Consider the following 13,920-nt stretch of genomic DNA (forward strand, 5'->3'; position numbering starts at 1 on the left):
ACACCGCGGTTCCTGCTGTGTCCGCTGTGCCGTGCGTGTGATCATTGCTTGTACAGCCCTCTCGCAGTGTCCTGAGCAAGTATGGTGGGTCTGACACACTGGTGGCAATGTGTTCTTTTTTCCATTTCCGGGAGTGTAGAAGCAGTCCCTTACCCAGTCTCTGTGCTGAGGTTGGGGAACTGCCACTCACCATCCAGCGACAGCTCCTTATGGTGCAGGAGGCATGTAAGTCCCTTGCAACCCCGACTTTCACCCACATACAATTCTGTTGCTCATCCATCTCTGGAAAGCCTTTTTTTGCAACTGTCCATGGGCCACAGTGCCATTCGGGATCTGTATGCAGCGTGTGTTGGAGTCACTGTGTGTGGAACAAGTACAACCCCAAATCCAAGGTTTTAACCATCTGCCATCCTTGTTACTGCAGAGGCGCAGTGTCGTTTCAGATTTAGTGCAGTTTAGGAAAGATCGCACTTCTGCTTCTGATTTTAATTCCCTATTTTCTGACATTTTATTTGAGCACCACAAATATGTAGCTGTGTTTACAGATGGGTCTAAGCAGGGGGACGCCGTTGATTGCTCTGTTGTTTTCCCGGATCGTGCACTCGAGATCTGAATGACTCCAGAATTTATGGTCTTTGATGTAGAATTACATGTGGTCTTACAGGTACTGGAGCAGATGCAATGTTCTTCCAGTGCTGAATATATTGTCTGTTTCGATTCCCTTAGTGCCCTTCACTCTCTCCAACATTTATACCCAGCAGATAAAGTAACCCAGAATATCCAGGATGCTCTCCTCCAACTACGACGACTGGGGAAGAAGGTGTCTTTCTGCTGGGTACCAGGGCACATTAGTATTGCAAGGATCGAAAGGGCGGATCTAGCAGCCAAGGAGGCATGTCATGATCCTCAGGTATTTCAGTGTGCGATCCCCCTTCGTATTGTCACCACCCTGTTGAGGTACAAAGTCGTGTCGATGGGAGGACAAGTGACTGCAAGTGACTGACAACAAGCTCTGTATCATGAAGCCTACAACTCAAGCCATGGCGTACTTCCTTCCAGCCACATCAATGGGATGAGTTTCTCCTTACTCATATTTGCATAGGCCACAGCCGTATGATGCATGGATTCTTACTCCAGCAAGAGAACCCTCCAATGTGTAATGCTTGTGGCGTGCAGATCACGGTGTGCCATATTTAATTGGACTGTGATTTATTTTCAAATCAGTGGGCCGCAGCGGATTTGCCAATGGATCTGCAGTCCATTTTCAGTAATGTTCAAATGAATGTGGTTCAGGTGTTAAAGTTTTGTGAATTGTCCAATATTTTTGATAAGAATTTATGGAGGTGTTTTTAATTTGTTAATAGCGTGACTGGCTCACCTAAGTATTTTGTAAGTGGTCAGCCAGTCACACTTCCCTGTGTTTTTCTTTTAGTTCTTCCGTGTTTTAATTTCATGTATAGGTACTTTTCCTCTTTCTAATTTGTTTTAGTGCATGTGAGATGGAATGACTGTGTGCTCACTATGAGTGCAAGAATGTGCAAAACTGAGTTTATCTCCACATTCGTTTGTTTTGACAAGTTTAAGGCCATTGATGCCCATAAGGTACAAGCGTGTACGCGCCCACACACACACACACACACACACACACACACACACACACACACACACATTCTGTCATCTGGAGTATGTGTCTGTACAGCACTCCTATTTGTTACAGAAGCTTAATTTTTTTAACGTGTTCCAGTGCTGCGCGTTTAATTGTAAAATTATGCAGATTTCACAGCACAAAATGGTGATCTAAATATTGACGTATTTCATCGAATAGACTGTACTGATTGATTTCACATATAGATGGTGAAAGGTACTATGGTACTAGAATTCTCCACATCTTGAACAGCAACTTGTACAAGAACAATATTCAAAAGCATGATAGTGTTGTGTGACATTGTTTTCTCATGGGAGAATTTTCATTACAATACTCTGTTATTTGACATGAAGAAACTGTCACTCTGCAAATTGAGAAATGCTCCATGAATTACTATATCTAAAAAGATTAGGAGCATGTGAGTTCAGGCAGAATTGTCTGGTGGATTTATGGATACCTTAACTGTTGTTCTTGGAACAGACCAGTCTCACCAAGCAAGGTGACACAATGGTTAGCAAATTGAACTTTAATTCAAAAAGACCATGGTTCAGTTCCCTACGGAGCCATCTAGTTTTGAGTTTTTCATTATTTTATATGCCATGTTTCAATACAAATGCTGGAATGGTTCATTTGAAAAGGGCACTGCTGACTTCCCCAATCCATACTAGTACACAGGGTCTGATAAACTTGAGCCACTGCCATGCAATACTTTTTAAAAGAGGAAGCCACCATTTGACTGTGTATTATTATATTTATCTTTTGTACTATCCAGATACAGCTGTCATGCCATTATTAAGTACCTGTTATCCGCTTTGGATTGCCTTAACAGACATGACTTAATAACGGCCTAACAACTTTAAACATTGTACTTGATAATGGCATAAAATCCAAAATCTGTTTTCTACCTTGAAAACCTATAGTGTTCAGTTAGCTCTCTTCCTGTTCCATGATACGATGATCAGTCTTTGTCCAATCAGTAAAATTTTGAACTATGTGAGCACCTGACTGAATCCCAACTAGATTTATTGTTGGATCATTGTTTCCTCATCATTTTTACATAGCCAGCTTTCAAGAGTTCATAGATTAGTGGGACTAAGGTATATTTAGGTATAATATAATACTTTTTGTATAGATTCGGGTTCTCACAGCTGTTCACACAGTGTACTATGTAAATTTTGTGTTATGGTTGTAAAGTAGCTTACCAAATGCCACATGAGAGGAAAAATTATATACTCATAGCAGTTCTACCTATTCCATGGAATACACAATGTGTGTGTGTGTATAGACAGAACATGATAGTGCAGTGATTAGAATGATATGTTTTATGGATCTTGAAGATAGGTTACATAGCATTGTGCAGAGTCACGTGTAGCAGAGACAAGTTGATAAATGAGGTCGAGCACTACATGTCTACATGTGGAATGTGTCGAGAGAGATCTATGACAAAGATATGAGTATGATAAATGGCACAGTACATACTAAAGTGTATTGATAGCACAGGTGATTATGTCAGGTAGTTGCTAAAAGTCCAGCCTTTCCATAAACGTAACATTCATAGTCAATAAATGGGTTTTCTATTTGAAAAAGAAAAAAGAAAACTGGAGGCCTTATTTTTTAGACACACCTCGTAATTTGATGTGGCAGAAAGGCAAGTTTCCCAGCTTGTGGAATGAGGGAATTTTGACACCTCTCCTCAAACCAGGAAAGGACTGTATATGTTCCAGTAGAGTACTGGTTGTTGCCTTAATGAGCTGTGTAAGGAAGACATTGGAGGGAGTGGTCAACTGTCATCTGGTCTGGATGCTAAGGACCAGACTCCTCCTTAGCCACCCAGAAGATGTTGATCTACTGTTGACAACCTGACCGGCTTTTGGCTGCTTTTCTAAGTGAACAGCATTGTCTAGGAATATTTTTTGACATCAATAAGGCATACAATAGAATAGTCTCCCAGGGAACTGTTTTAAGTATCACCCTCTTTCTATAACCATTAATAGTATAATATCTACGCTAAGGAGTCCTGTGTGATGCTCCTGACTTACGGGCGATCTTGCAGTTTTCTATTCCTCCTCCAGCTTTGCAGTATTGACTTATCAGTCAAAGTTTAAAGTGAAGAGGTTGGACTGTAAAGATGGGTTTTTTTATTTTCTGCAGATAAGTGTGTGTGTGTGTGTGTGTGTGTGTGTGTGTGTGTGTGTGTGTGTGTTGGATTTTAATCATTTCCATAATATTTTTAATTTACCTAACATTTGAAAGACTTATTGAGGTTTCTGGGCCTAATTTTTTATTGCAAACTGTAGTGCTTTCCACATCTTAACAAATCCAAAGGCTAGGACCCAGAAAGCAAATGTTATGTTAAAATGCCTTGGCCATAGTTCTTGCAGAACGGGCAGGGTGCATCTGCTGCAGTTTTATGGCTTTCATGAGACTGTTGCTAGACTATGGCGCACAGTCTATGGATCTGTGAGATCATCTTATCTGAAGACTACCTGACATTATCCTCTACAGGAGAGAGGAGGGGAGAAATCAGCTAACCATGGGTGCTTACCAGAGCAGCTCCATACCCAGTCTCCCTGCTGAAGCTGGAGAACTGCCACTTGTCTCCTCACTGCTGCCAATTCACTAGCAACTGTAGTGTTGCTTGTCAAGCTATAGAACACCTTTTCTCTTAGTGCCCACAAGCAACAAGGCCGTTTGGGATCTGTATGAGGCATTTGCTGGAGTCTCTTGGCATGGTGCAAGTATAGACCCAAATCCAGGGTCGGAACTGGCTGCCACCCTAGTTATTGCAGAGGTCCAGCATAATATTAGATTTAGTGTGATGTGGGAGAAGCACCTCAACTATATAGCTGTATTAATGAATGGATTTAAACAGGGGGATACTTTTGGTTGCTCTGTTGTTTTCCCCGATCATGTCCTCGAGATCGGATTGTCTCATGAATTCACTGTATTTGATACAGAATCAATACATGATCGTGAGGGCATTGGTGCAGATGAAATGTGTTGCAACTGCTAAATTCCTCATCTGTCTGTCCTGAATGTCCTTAATTTTCTAAACCAGTTCTACCCTACAGATTAAGTGGTCCAGAGGATCCTGAATGTTCTTTTTTGCCAACAAAGGTGTAATAAGGGAGTGTCTTTCTGCTAGGTATTAAGGGAAATGTATGTAAAGGTTGTAGTGGCACCAACGTTAGTTTCAGTCCCTAGTGAATGAGACAGGAACTGAAATTGAGGGCAGCACAGCAAAAGCTGAAATGCTGAACTTCACAAAGGAAAACCCAGGGGAATTGCCCCAATCTAATCCTCATACCACTGAAAAGATGAGTGAAATCAGTATTAGTGTCAGTGGTGTTGAGAAATAACTCAAATCGTTAAAACAAAGCTCCAGGGCCCTATGGAATCCCTGTCAGATTCTGTACTGAATTTGTAGTTGGTTTTGCCCCTCTTGTAACTATAATCTGTCATACATCCCATGAACAAAAAACTGTGCCTAGTTCTTGGAAAAAAGCACAGGTCACACCTGTCTACAAGAAGGCCAGTAGAAGTGTTCCACAAAACTACCGTCCAATATACTTGACATCAATTAGTTGTAGAATCTTAGAACATGTTTTGTGCTCAAACTTAATGAGGTATCTTGAACACAGTGGCCTCCTCAATGCCAACCAGCATGGATATCGAAAACTTTGACCATGTGAAACCCAACTTGCATTTTTCTCACATGGCATACTGAAAGCTTTGGATCAAAGCAGACAGGTAGATGTAGTATTTTTTGATTTCTGAAAAACAGTTGACTCAGCACCACATCTATGGTTATTGTCAAAAATTTGATCATATGAGATATCAAGAAAAATTTGTGACTGGATTGAGGACGTTTTGCTAGGGAGTACACAGCATGTTATCTTTGATGCAGTAATTGTCATATGTGGAAGTAACTTCGGATATAACCCAGGGAAGTGTGTTGGGACCCTTGCTATTCATGTTATTTATTAATGACCTTTTAGACAATATTAATAGTAACAATAGGCTTTTTGCAGATGATGCAGGTATCTGTAATGAAGTACTATCTGAAAGAAGCTGCGTAATTATTCAGTCAGATCTTGACAAGATTTCAAAGTGGTGCAAAGATTGGCAACTTGTTTTAAATGTTTAAAAATGTAAAATTGTGCACTTCACAAAATGGAAAAACATAGTATCCTATAATTATAATATCACTGAGTCACTGTTGGAATCAGCCAACTCATAGAAATACCTGAGTGTAATACCCTATAGGGATATGAAATGGAATTATCACATAGGCTCAGTCGTGGGTAAAACATGTGGTAGACTTCGGTTTATTGGTAGAATGCTGGGGAAGTGCATCAGTCTGTGAAGGAGACCCATCGTAGAATATTGCTCAAGTGTGTGGGACCCGTACAAACAGGACTAAAATGGTATATTGAATGTATACAGGCAAGAGCAGCACGAATGGTCACAGGTTTGTTTATTCTATGGGAGAGTGTCACAGAGATACTGCAAGAACTGAACTGGAAGACTCTTGAAGACAGGCATAAATTGTCACGAGAAAGTCCATTAATAAAGTTTCAAGGCTTTGAATGGCTACTCTAGGAATATGCTACAATTCCCTACATATCAGTCACTAAGGAGTCATGAGAATAAGATTAGAATAATTACCACATGCACAGAGGCATTCAGTCAATCATTCTTCCCACACACTGTACGTGAATGGAATGGGAAGAAACCCCAATAACTGGTATAGTGAGGCATACCCTCAGCCATGTATTGCATGATGGACTGCAAAGTGCAGATGTAGATGTAGACATATTTGCTCAGCTTTCTTTCAGTCAGTTCTTTATTATAGGTAACTGTGTCATCTATCAAAAGTCCAAGTTTGCCATTAATACTACCTGCAAGGTAATATACAACATGAACAACAGGGATTCCAATACACTTTTCTGGTACACACCTAGAGTTATTACTACATCTGTTAAACACTCCATGCCCGAGATAACATACTGTGTCCTCCCTCCCAAGAAATCCTCACTCCACTCACATGTTTCGCTTGTCATAGGATGTACCATATCTACTTATTCAATGCTTGTGTAGCCTGCTTTGAAGGTTGTGGAATCTGATGTGAATATTGGTCTGTACAGAACAGATCAAGAGATATTGCCAGTATTTTAATGATTCCATTTGAGAATGTTTAGAAAATTAAGTAATGTGAATTGCCAGTTGCTTCAGTAATTATTATAATTACCCCTCGTAACATTTCTTGCAAAATATGTTTTATTTTGAGTAGTTCAAGAGTGTTTCGCCAGATCCCCTTTGAACTTACAGGTCGTGAATATAAAATGATATGAACTGTACTATGCACAGATGATAGACAGTCATTCTTGCAGTACCCCATCTGTGAGCAAATGAGCGAAGATTTTAACAAAACGTAATAACGTTTTTGCGATATTATGCAACTTCTAACACACATTCACATTTATTTGCTGAATATTGTTAAGACGATATCAGTTTGCAGAGCCACTGCATCTACACTTTTATATTTAGAGAAACTAGTGTGTACAAATTTCTTTTGATTTCATATCAGTGATGTCATTATATAATATTTCATTAAATGGATCACAGTTCTGCGAGTGAACTTGCACTGTCTTAGTGAACCATGTATCTGAAAAATCATTCTCTTGTTTCAGGATCTGGCTTCTGCAGAGTTCAGGGCAAGTTAACTTATATGGTTTGAAAAAATGGATCATGGGAAAACAACAGAAGAAATAGACTCATCAGTGACTGAATTAGTCAACTTGATGAATGATACTTTCACATGCTGCATGAGGAACTATCAAGCCTTACTGCCATATCTTGAGAAAAAGAATACAAGACCCAAAATATATCAAAAATTAGTGCTTGTTAATATAATGCTGAACAAGTTGAATGAAGAACTTGTTGGACTTAGAGTTGAATATGTAACTGTGTCGTCACATGTACTAGAAAGTGAGGCCGTTGTGTCTGAAAGAGGTAGGAAAAGAAAAACATCTGATGAGTCCATGGTAGGCAGACCTGAGACCAAAAGTATAAAAACAGAAGTACCATTATCCAGTAGCACTAAGTATTCCTCAGAAAATTTTGTATCAAAAGAAACTGGAGAAACAAGACATACCCAGGTGCAGAAGACTGACACACACAGGATGGAAAGTATAAAAACAGAAGTACAAGATTCCAGTGAAGTTGAAGATTTACTTGCTTTCCCCATTAGTCATAGTGAGAGTCCTACATCTCAGGCATCACTTGATACTAGAGATAATAGAGTGACTGTTTGTTTTGATGGTGATGAGGAAAGTGCATCTGTGGCAGATAGGCTTGTGAGGATTAATACATATTTTAAACCCATTGATACAATTACTCAGACAAAAAATAATGAAATGTGTCTTACATTGCAAAATTCCGAAAGTGAGACCAGAGATCAAGAGAAATATGAAGACATTGGCAAACTTCTTAGTGAAGATCATAATACTCACAGAGGACTGGAAAGAGAAGTTGGCTGTGCCACTTCTTTCTCTTACCAGGCAGAAAGACCTTTCAACAATAAAGAACCACCTGTTCCTTTCACTGCTTGTGATAAGGAATCTGATAAGTTGATCGAAATGAGAGCAAACAGTTGTAACGAGGTAGAGAAAAGAGCTCATTCTCCTATAAGATATGAAAAAGATTGTGTACCTGTTCAGAGGTCAGTGGAACTGTTTAGTCCAGGACATGAACTTTATGGTGTGATAAGGTACGAGAATCGGAAATTGAAATGTGTGTTGTGTGATTGTGAACTTGCCAATTACAAGGTAGTGTATGATCATGTGAATGGGAAAAGGCATCAACGGAAACAAGCTCCCAAGAAAAACAGCTGTGCTAAAAAGCCTGATGTTTCAAATAATAGTTCTGTAAGTACAACACCTGCTTCTGTGTGTGCTACTGTTCCCTGCTCACTTGCTGATACTGTTGCTATTGTGGACAAAGGTTATCAATTAGAAGTAATGGAGCACACAGTCAAATTAGATGATATGTGGAAATATTTTTCTGCACCACTTCAAATCAATAGAAAATATTTCTTGATTCATTCTGGTGAAGTGATCTGCTCTCTTTGTAATCAACGTATAGAAGAACGTGTACGCAGTGTAAAGATACATATTATAAACTGTAATCATCTGAGACGGATAAGAAGATTAAGAAGCTTAGAAACTGCTTGGAAGTCCTCAAATCAACAAATGTTGAAAGTAGCGGGCATTCTAGGTGGCTGTATTCCTAAGACTCAGTTTACTTTGCAAAATGATGGGATTTTTTGTAGAGTGTGTCAATGTTTTTGTGAAAATCATACTGTATTAAATCATTTGACGAGTCAAATGCACTACAGAAAGTCACACAAAATGGAATAAGTATAATATAAGAAAACAGAAACAGTAAATGATAAGAATCTGTGTGGTTATAACATGTTATTTTTAATGTAATTATATTATTTCCTTTGGTTTTATGTTATGATTCATTGGTTAAGGCATCAAGGCAGAGATTTGAGAAAATAGATAGAACAAATGGCACTTAATTAAAGAACTATTGATGAGGAGATATAAAGGATTTTCAATCTAAGCTCATAGACAACAGTTTTTAACATGTAGGAGTCTTTGGTCCAATTCATTTTGAAAATATTATGTTTCAATGGCTCTTCCCTTGCCCCATAGTTTTTAAGTGCATGTTTTTCTTTGTTGGGTAGTTTAAGTTAATTTTTATTTAACTGCTTTTATGTCTTATTGATCATATGTAAGACAATTTGTTATGTGAGTTACATCAGATGTTGAGGTAACATTTTCTCTTGCTGGTGCACCTGCACACCAGTCGACTATTCAAGCATCTTGTATGTATAACTGTTTTGTTTATCTATTCCACATTCTGTTATTGAAGAGAGGAGTTGCTGAATAGGAATGCTTTTAGTATTTTTGTTAAGTTATTTGTTTATTTATTTAATTTTAAAGTGGAAAAACTTGAAATTAGGAGGCAGGTAAGATTCAACAAGTGTTTGGGGGCAAAGCAATGGGTACCACATAGGTAAAGGAGTAACTACTTCAAAGACGATGGCCATCAGTGAAGAGTGAAGCGTGTTCAGGTAGGCCCTCAACATCTGCAAGAGGTTATTAATAATCACGTAAGAACCCTGGTGATGCAGGATAGATGCATCATGATCAGAGCACTTGCAGACAAGGTTAAAATTAGTATTGGATCAATTCAGTCCATTTTAATGGAATATTTATATCTCAGAAGACTCTCAGCACAATGTGTGCCAAAATTGCCAAGAACTGAGCAGAAGCAACTTTATTTGGAGATTGCACATGGCATGCTGGATACTGTGAACATTAATATCCAACTTTCTTAACACAGTGGTCACTGGTGATGAATTCTAGGTTCATAGGTATGACCAAGAAACTAAGTTCCAGTCATAGCAATGGAAGCATCCACTGTCCCTAAGACCCAAAAAAGTGAGGCAGGTCTGCAGCAATGTGAAAGTCACATTGACCAGCTTCTTTGACTCCAGTGGCCTGGTCCATCACGCGTTCAACCTAGAAGGTACTAATGTCAATAAGGAGTAGTACAAGGAGGTTTTGCTTCGCCTTCGTGTAGCAGTGAGATGCAAATGGCCGGACTTATGCGGAGCGGGACAGTTTAAACCTCCAATACAATAATGTGCCCACTCATCATTCTCAAATAATTCAAGTGTTTTGGCCAAACACAACATAGCTGTGGCCGTTAGCCTCCCTGTTCCCCTGAACTAGCATCTAGTGACTTCTGGCTTTTCCTAAACTGAAAAAGTCTCCAATAAAGTGACCAGATTTCAGAACAAGGAAGACATTATAAAGAATTCGTTGGAGCAGCTGCGCAACATACTAAAAGAGGGTTTCCAGCAGTGGCAGCAGTGTTGTGTACAAGGTGAAGGGGACTGCTTTGAATGTGACTAGTGTCAATTAATTGTATCTGAATAAAGATTCATGTTATAAATAAAAGTCAGGTATTTTTTATAGCTGGATTCCTTTCTAAAGCAGGTTACGATGGGTACATTACTCCTCCTCCTCCTACTCCTTCTCCTCCCATAGCCTTGGCCATAACATCTATTCACCATCAGTCCACTTCACTCGCATTGTACACATTGAATTTTTATGTCCAGTCATTCATACTGAGTAATGTGGCACAGAGGTTAAGATGCAAGACTCACATTTGGGGAAAGTGAGATTCAGACCACCATCAAACCATCCAGGTTTAGATATTAATCGCTTGTCCTAAATACAACAATGAATCATTTGAAAAAGCCGTGGATGATCTACCTCATCATCCTCTTCCAATCAGACACAGCGAGATGGCACAGTGAATGGACACTGAACTCATATTCAAGATGACAGCAGTTTAGATTGCCATCCAGCAATACAGATTTGGTTTTCTGTGCTCACTTACAAAAGGGAACAATCAATTTCTTTCCCCAGTATGAGTTTTTTCTCCATGTCGAATGCTGTCATCACTGACTGGCCATTATATCCTGATCATTCTTTCTTCCCATCCTTCCTGCAGTGTTGCTACAGGTTCTGGAAATAAGGGAATTTCAAACACATCAGGGAAACCTGGTAAATAACAGGGAAATTAAAAAAACAACATTGGAAAAATCTCGTTTTTGTCTCAGTAGATGAAATAGTTTGTTTACTGCAGTGTCATGCATCGTCACTGGCTGGGTGCAGCTGAGTACGTGTGCTGCTTCCCTACTCCATCGTTACCACTGCTTCTCTCCTTCCTACCACTCCCCTCAGCTTGCAGTTAGTGCTGCCACTTTTGCCACTAGCCTAGCAGCTGCCGACGAGAAGTTGTAAGCATGAGGACAGGTTTGTTTGGATCTGATTCTCAGAGACTGTAGATGCATTGGCCAGAGACGGTGGTCATGTGTGCATGAGTTGTGTCTGAGTGATTGTGTGAATGTGTGTGCACTCTTGTTTTATGACAAAAGGTGTGGATGAAAATTTAGTTGTGGGAAAATGATTGTCTTTTCTCTGTGCCTGCCTGTGGCTTAGCAATTGTCTTTACAGTGAGTTGCTATCTATCATCATTACTGATTCTCAGAGTATTTGAACAAGTTATCTGTTGCATGGATGGTCTCATTTCATCAACATGTTGTCTGTGGCTCGTGAATAGCTGGCCACATGAGTGGATTCCTGCAATGGGCCAAAACCACAGGCCATTTCTATGGGTATCTGTAATGGATTGGACCTGTCAATCTGAAACCATTTGGTTTCCACCAATGTGCAGGTCCTTCCTGTCGGATCTAGTCTAACTGATCTGCCCACAGGCCAAGTCTGTTTGTGTGTGGTGTAATACAGCAGATTTTCATGGTTTATCCGCGGACCCAGTACTGCATTGCTCCTCAGCAGGCAGGCCAAGGGCAATGGATTTCATGAATTGTGACATGTCTCACTGACTGTATGTAGTACATGTTATTTGTTCCAGTACAGTTTGGCATTTCAAAAGTAGTTTATATGTTAGAGAGTATGAATGGTAAGAAGAAGAAAATTGTGTCAGTCTCTGGTGGTTTGTATGGTATGTACTCACATATTTATCGGTGGAGGAAAAGTCACAAAATACGTGTAAAATAATAAATATAACACAGTGGGTAATAACTGACAATAATGAACGTAATAGAACCAACATTTTATTGGTGGCCACCTATAGTGTTGGTTTACACACTTCTTCCCCACCTTATACACTTCTTTCAAGAGGCCTACTTTTTTGTGAGGTTGTTTCTGAAATCAGTGAAGGTATTTTCAGCTTGTCTTGCGACTCCAAAAAAAATGTATTTTTGTATACAAATGTGTTTTGTTTTATTGAAATAAAATAACATCAGTGGTCTGAATGAAACACACATACCATTTGGCTTGCTTTATCCATCTAAAAACAGTTCATTACAAAAGATGTTGATGTTAGTACATCAGGTTTTCTCTCACAGCAGGAAATGCCATCTGCTTGCAAGATTTTTTCAGATATTTCCTTGTTTGCACTGTTGCTTCTTGTACCATAGCTGCAAAGACAAATTGTCAACATACCCTTGATACATCAAAATTTGGCAGGGAAAAATGCTGAAACTTGTGTGAAAATCAGGGTAATATTAGGGAGTTTCACTTGGGGGAACTTTTGGCAACCCTGTTCCTGCCATTTATGTATATTCATCTCTTTGCTGTGTGTGACCTGTTTCCTTTTTACCTTCTTAAAATTCCTGCCCCAACCTTCATTCTTCTTCACCCACTGTGTTCAGACCTGGCCGCAGGGATTTTGCCACCCCATACGAAAATTTTGTGTCCCCCCCCCCCCCCCTCCCGCATCTCCACCCTCCCCCTCTACCTGCCACCCTTCCTTGCATTTTCAGACATAGCCAACTTGGTCAATGTCGTGACACCTTATTTTCACATATTACGCTTACTTGTACATCTTTTTGACATGAATACGGTTTTAAGACCAGAGCCAGTTATGGGACACCGGTCAGTGAAACAGAAGTTTACAGTGTAAATACATCTTGAGCTATAATTCCAAAATTAATTATGTCAACCACAATTAAGTTATATCACTTGCAGAGTACGTAAGTAAAATCTGCTCACTTTTTTTCAATCCCTGAGCAGAGAGGAGCATGCAATGTGGAGGGAGGAGCACCACGACCATCATGAGGGGAGTAACAAGCAGGGAGTAGTTTTTGCAGTACTTTCAGAGCGCCCACAGTTTGCACTTCATACCAATTGCTCATTGTCGCGTAAACAATACGTGGGAAAGACAGGTTTTGTGAAAGCGTGTTTATCTTTGTGTGCAATATATATTTGCAGGACAATACCAAGACAAAGAAACACACATACAGCTGTTCCTTGTGCAGTGAATGACTGTTCACTGGAGTGCTGAATAGCGATAGATCTCATGCCAATTGCTTGTTGTGGTGGAAATGACACAGCGGTAGGACAGATTTTGTGAAAGCACATATTTACATACACATTTATCTTCGCATGCAATACATATTCATAACACATCACAAAGACAAAGAAACAAATGCACCCCTCTTCACTGTGCAACGAACGACTATTCACTGGAGTACTGAACAGTGGTAGATTGTTTACATTGGCAGAAGATGCAAAATTTATGAAATGTCCCAAAATACATCATAGAGTTCTGAGCAGAACTTCGGGTTTGAAGTGACACGAGGAGGGTGGGGGGGGGGGGGGGGGGGG

General features: G+C 39.7%; 1 protein-coding gene across 1 annotated transcript in view; it reads left to right on the forward strand.

Annotated features, from left to right (window-relative positions):
- Positions 1-10,680, forward strand: part of LOC126168310 (uncharacterized) — a 47,729-nt gene extending 37,049 nt beyond the window's left edge. Inside the window, exon 2 of the mRNA XM_049920545.1 lies at positions 7,339-10,680. Within this exon, the coding sequence (XP_049776502.1) occupies positions 7,390-9,066 (1,677 nt within the window). The 5' untranslated portion in view covers positions 7,339-7,389 and the 3' untranslated portion in view covers positions 9,067-10,680. The remainder of the gene's footprint in view (positions 1-7,338) is intronic.
- Positions 10,681-13,920: the final 3,240 nt, after the last annotated feature.

Source organism: Schistocerca cancellata, chromosome 1 (assembly GCF_023864275.1).
Source record: "Schistocerca cancellata isolate TAMUIC-IGC-003103 chromosome 1, iqSchCanc2.1, whole genome shotgun sequence".
In the NCBI taxonomy this organism is placed as follows: Eukaryota; Metazoa; Arthropoda; class Insecta; order Orthoptera; family Acrididae; genus Schistocerca; species Schistocerca cancellata.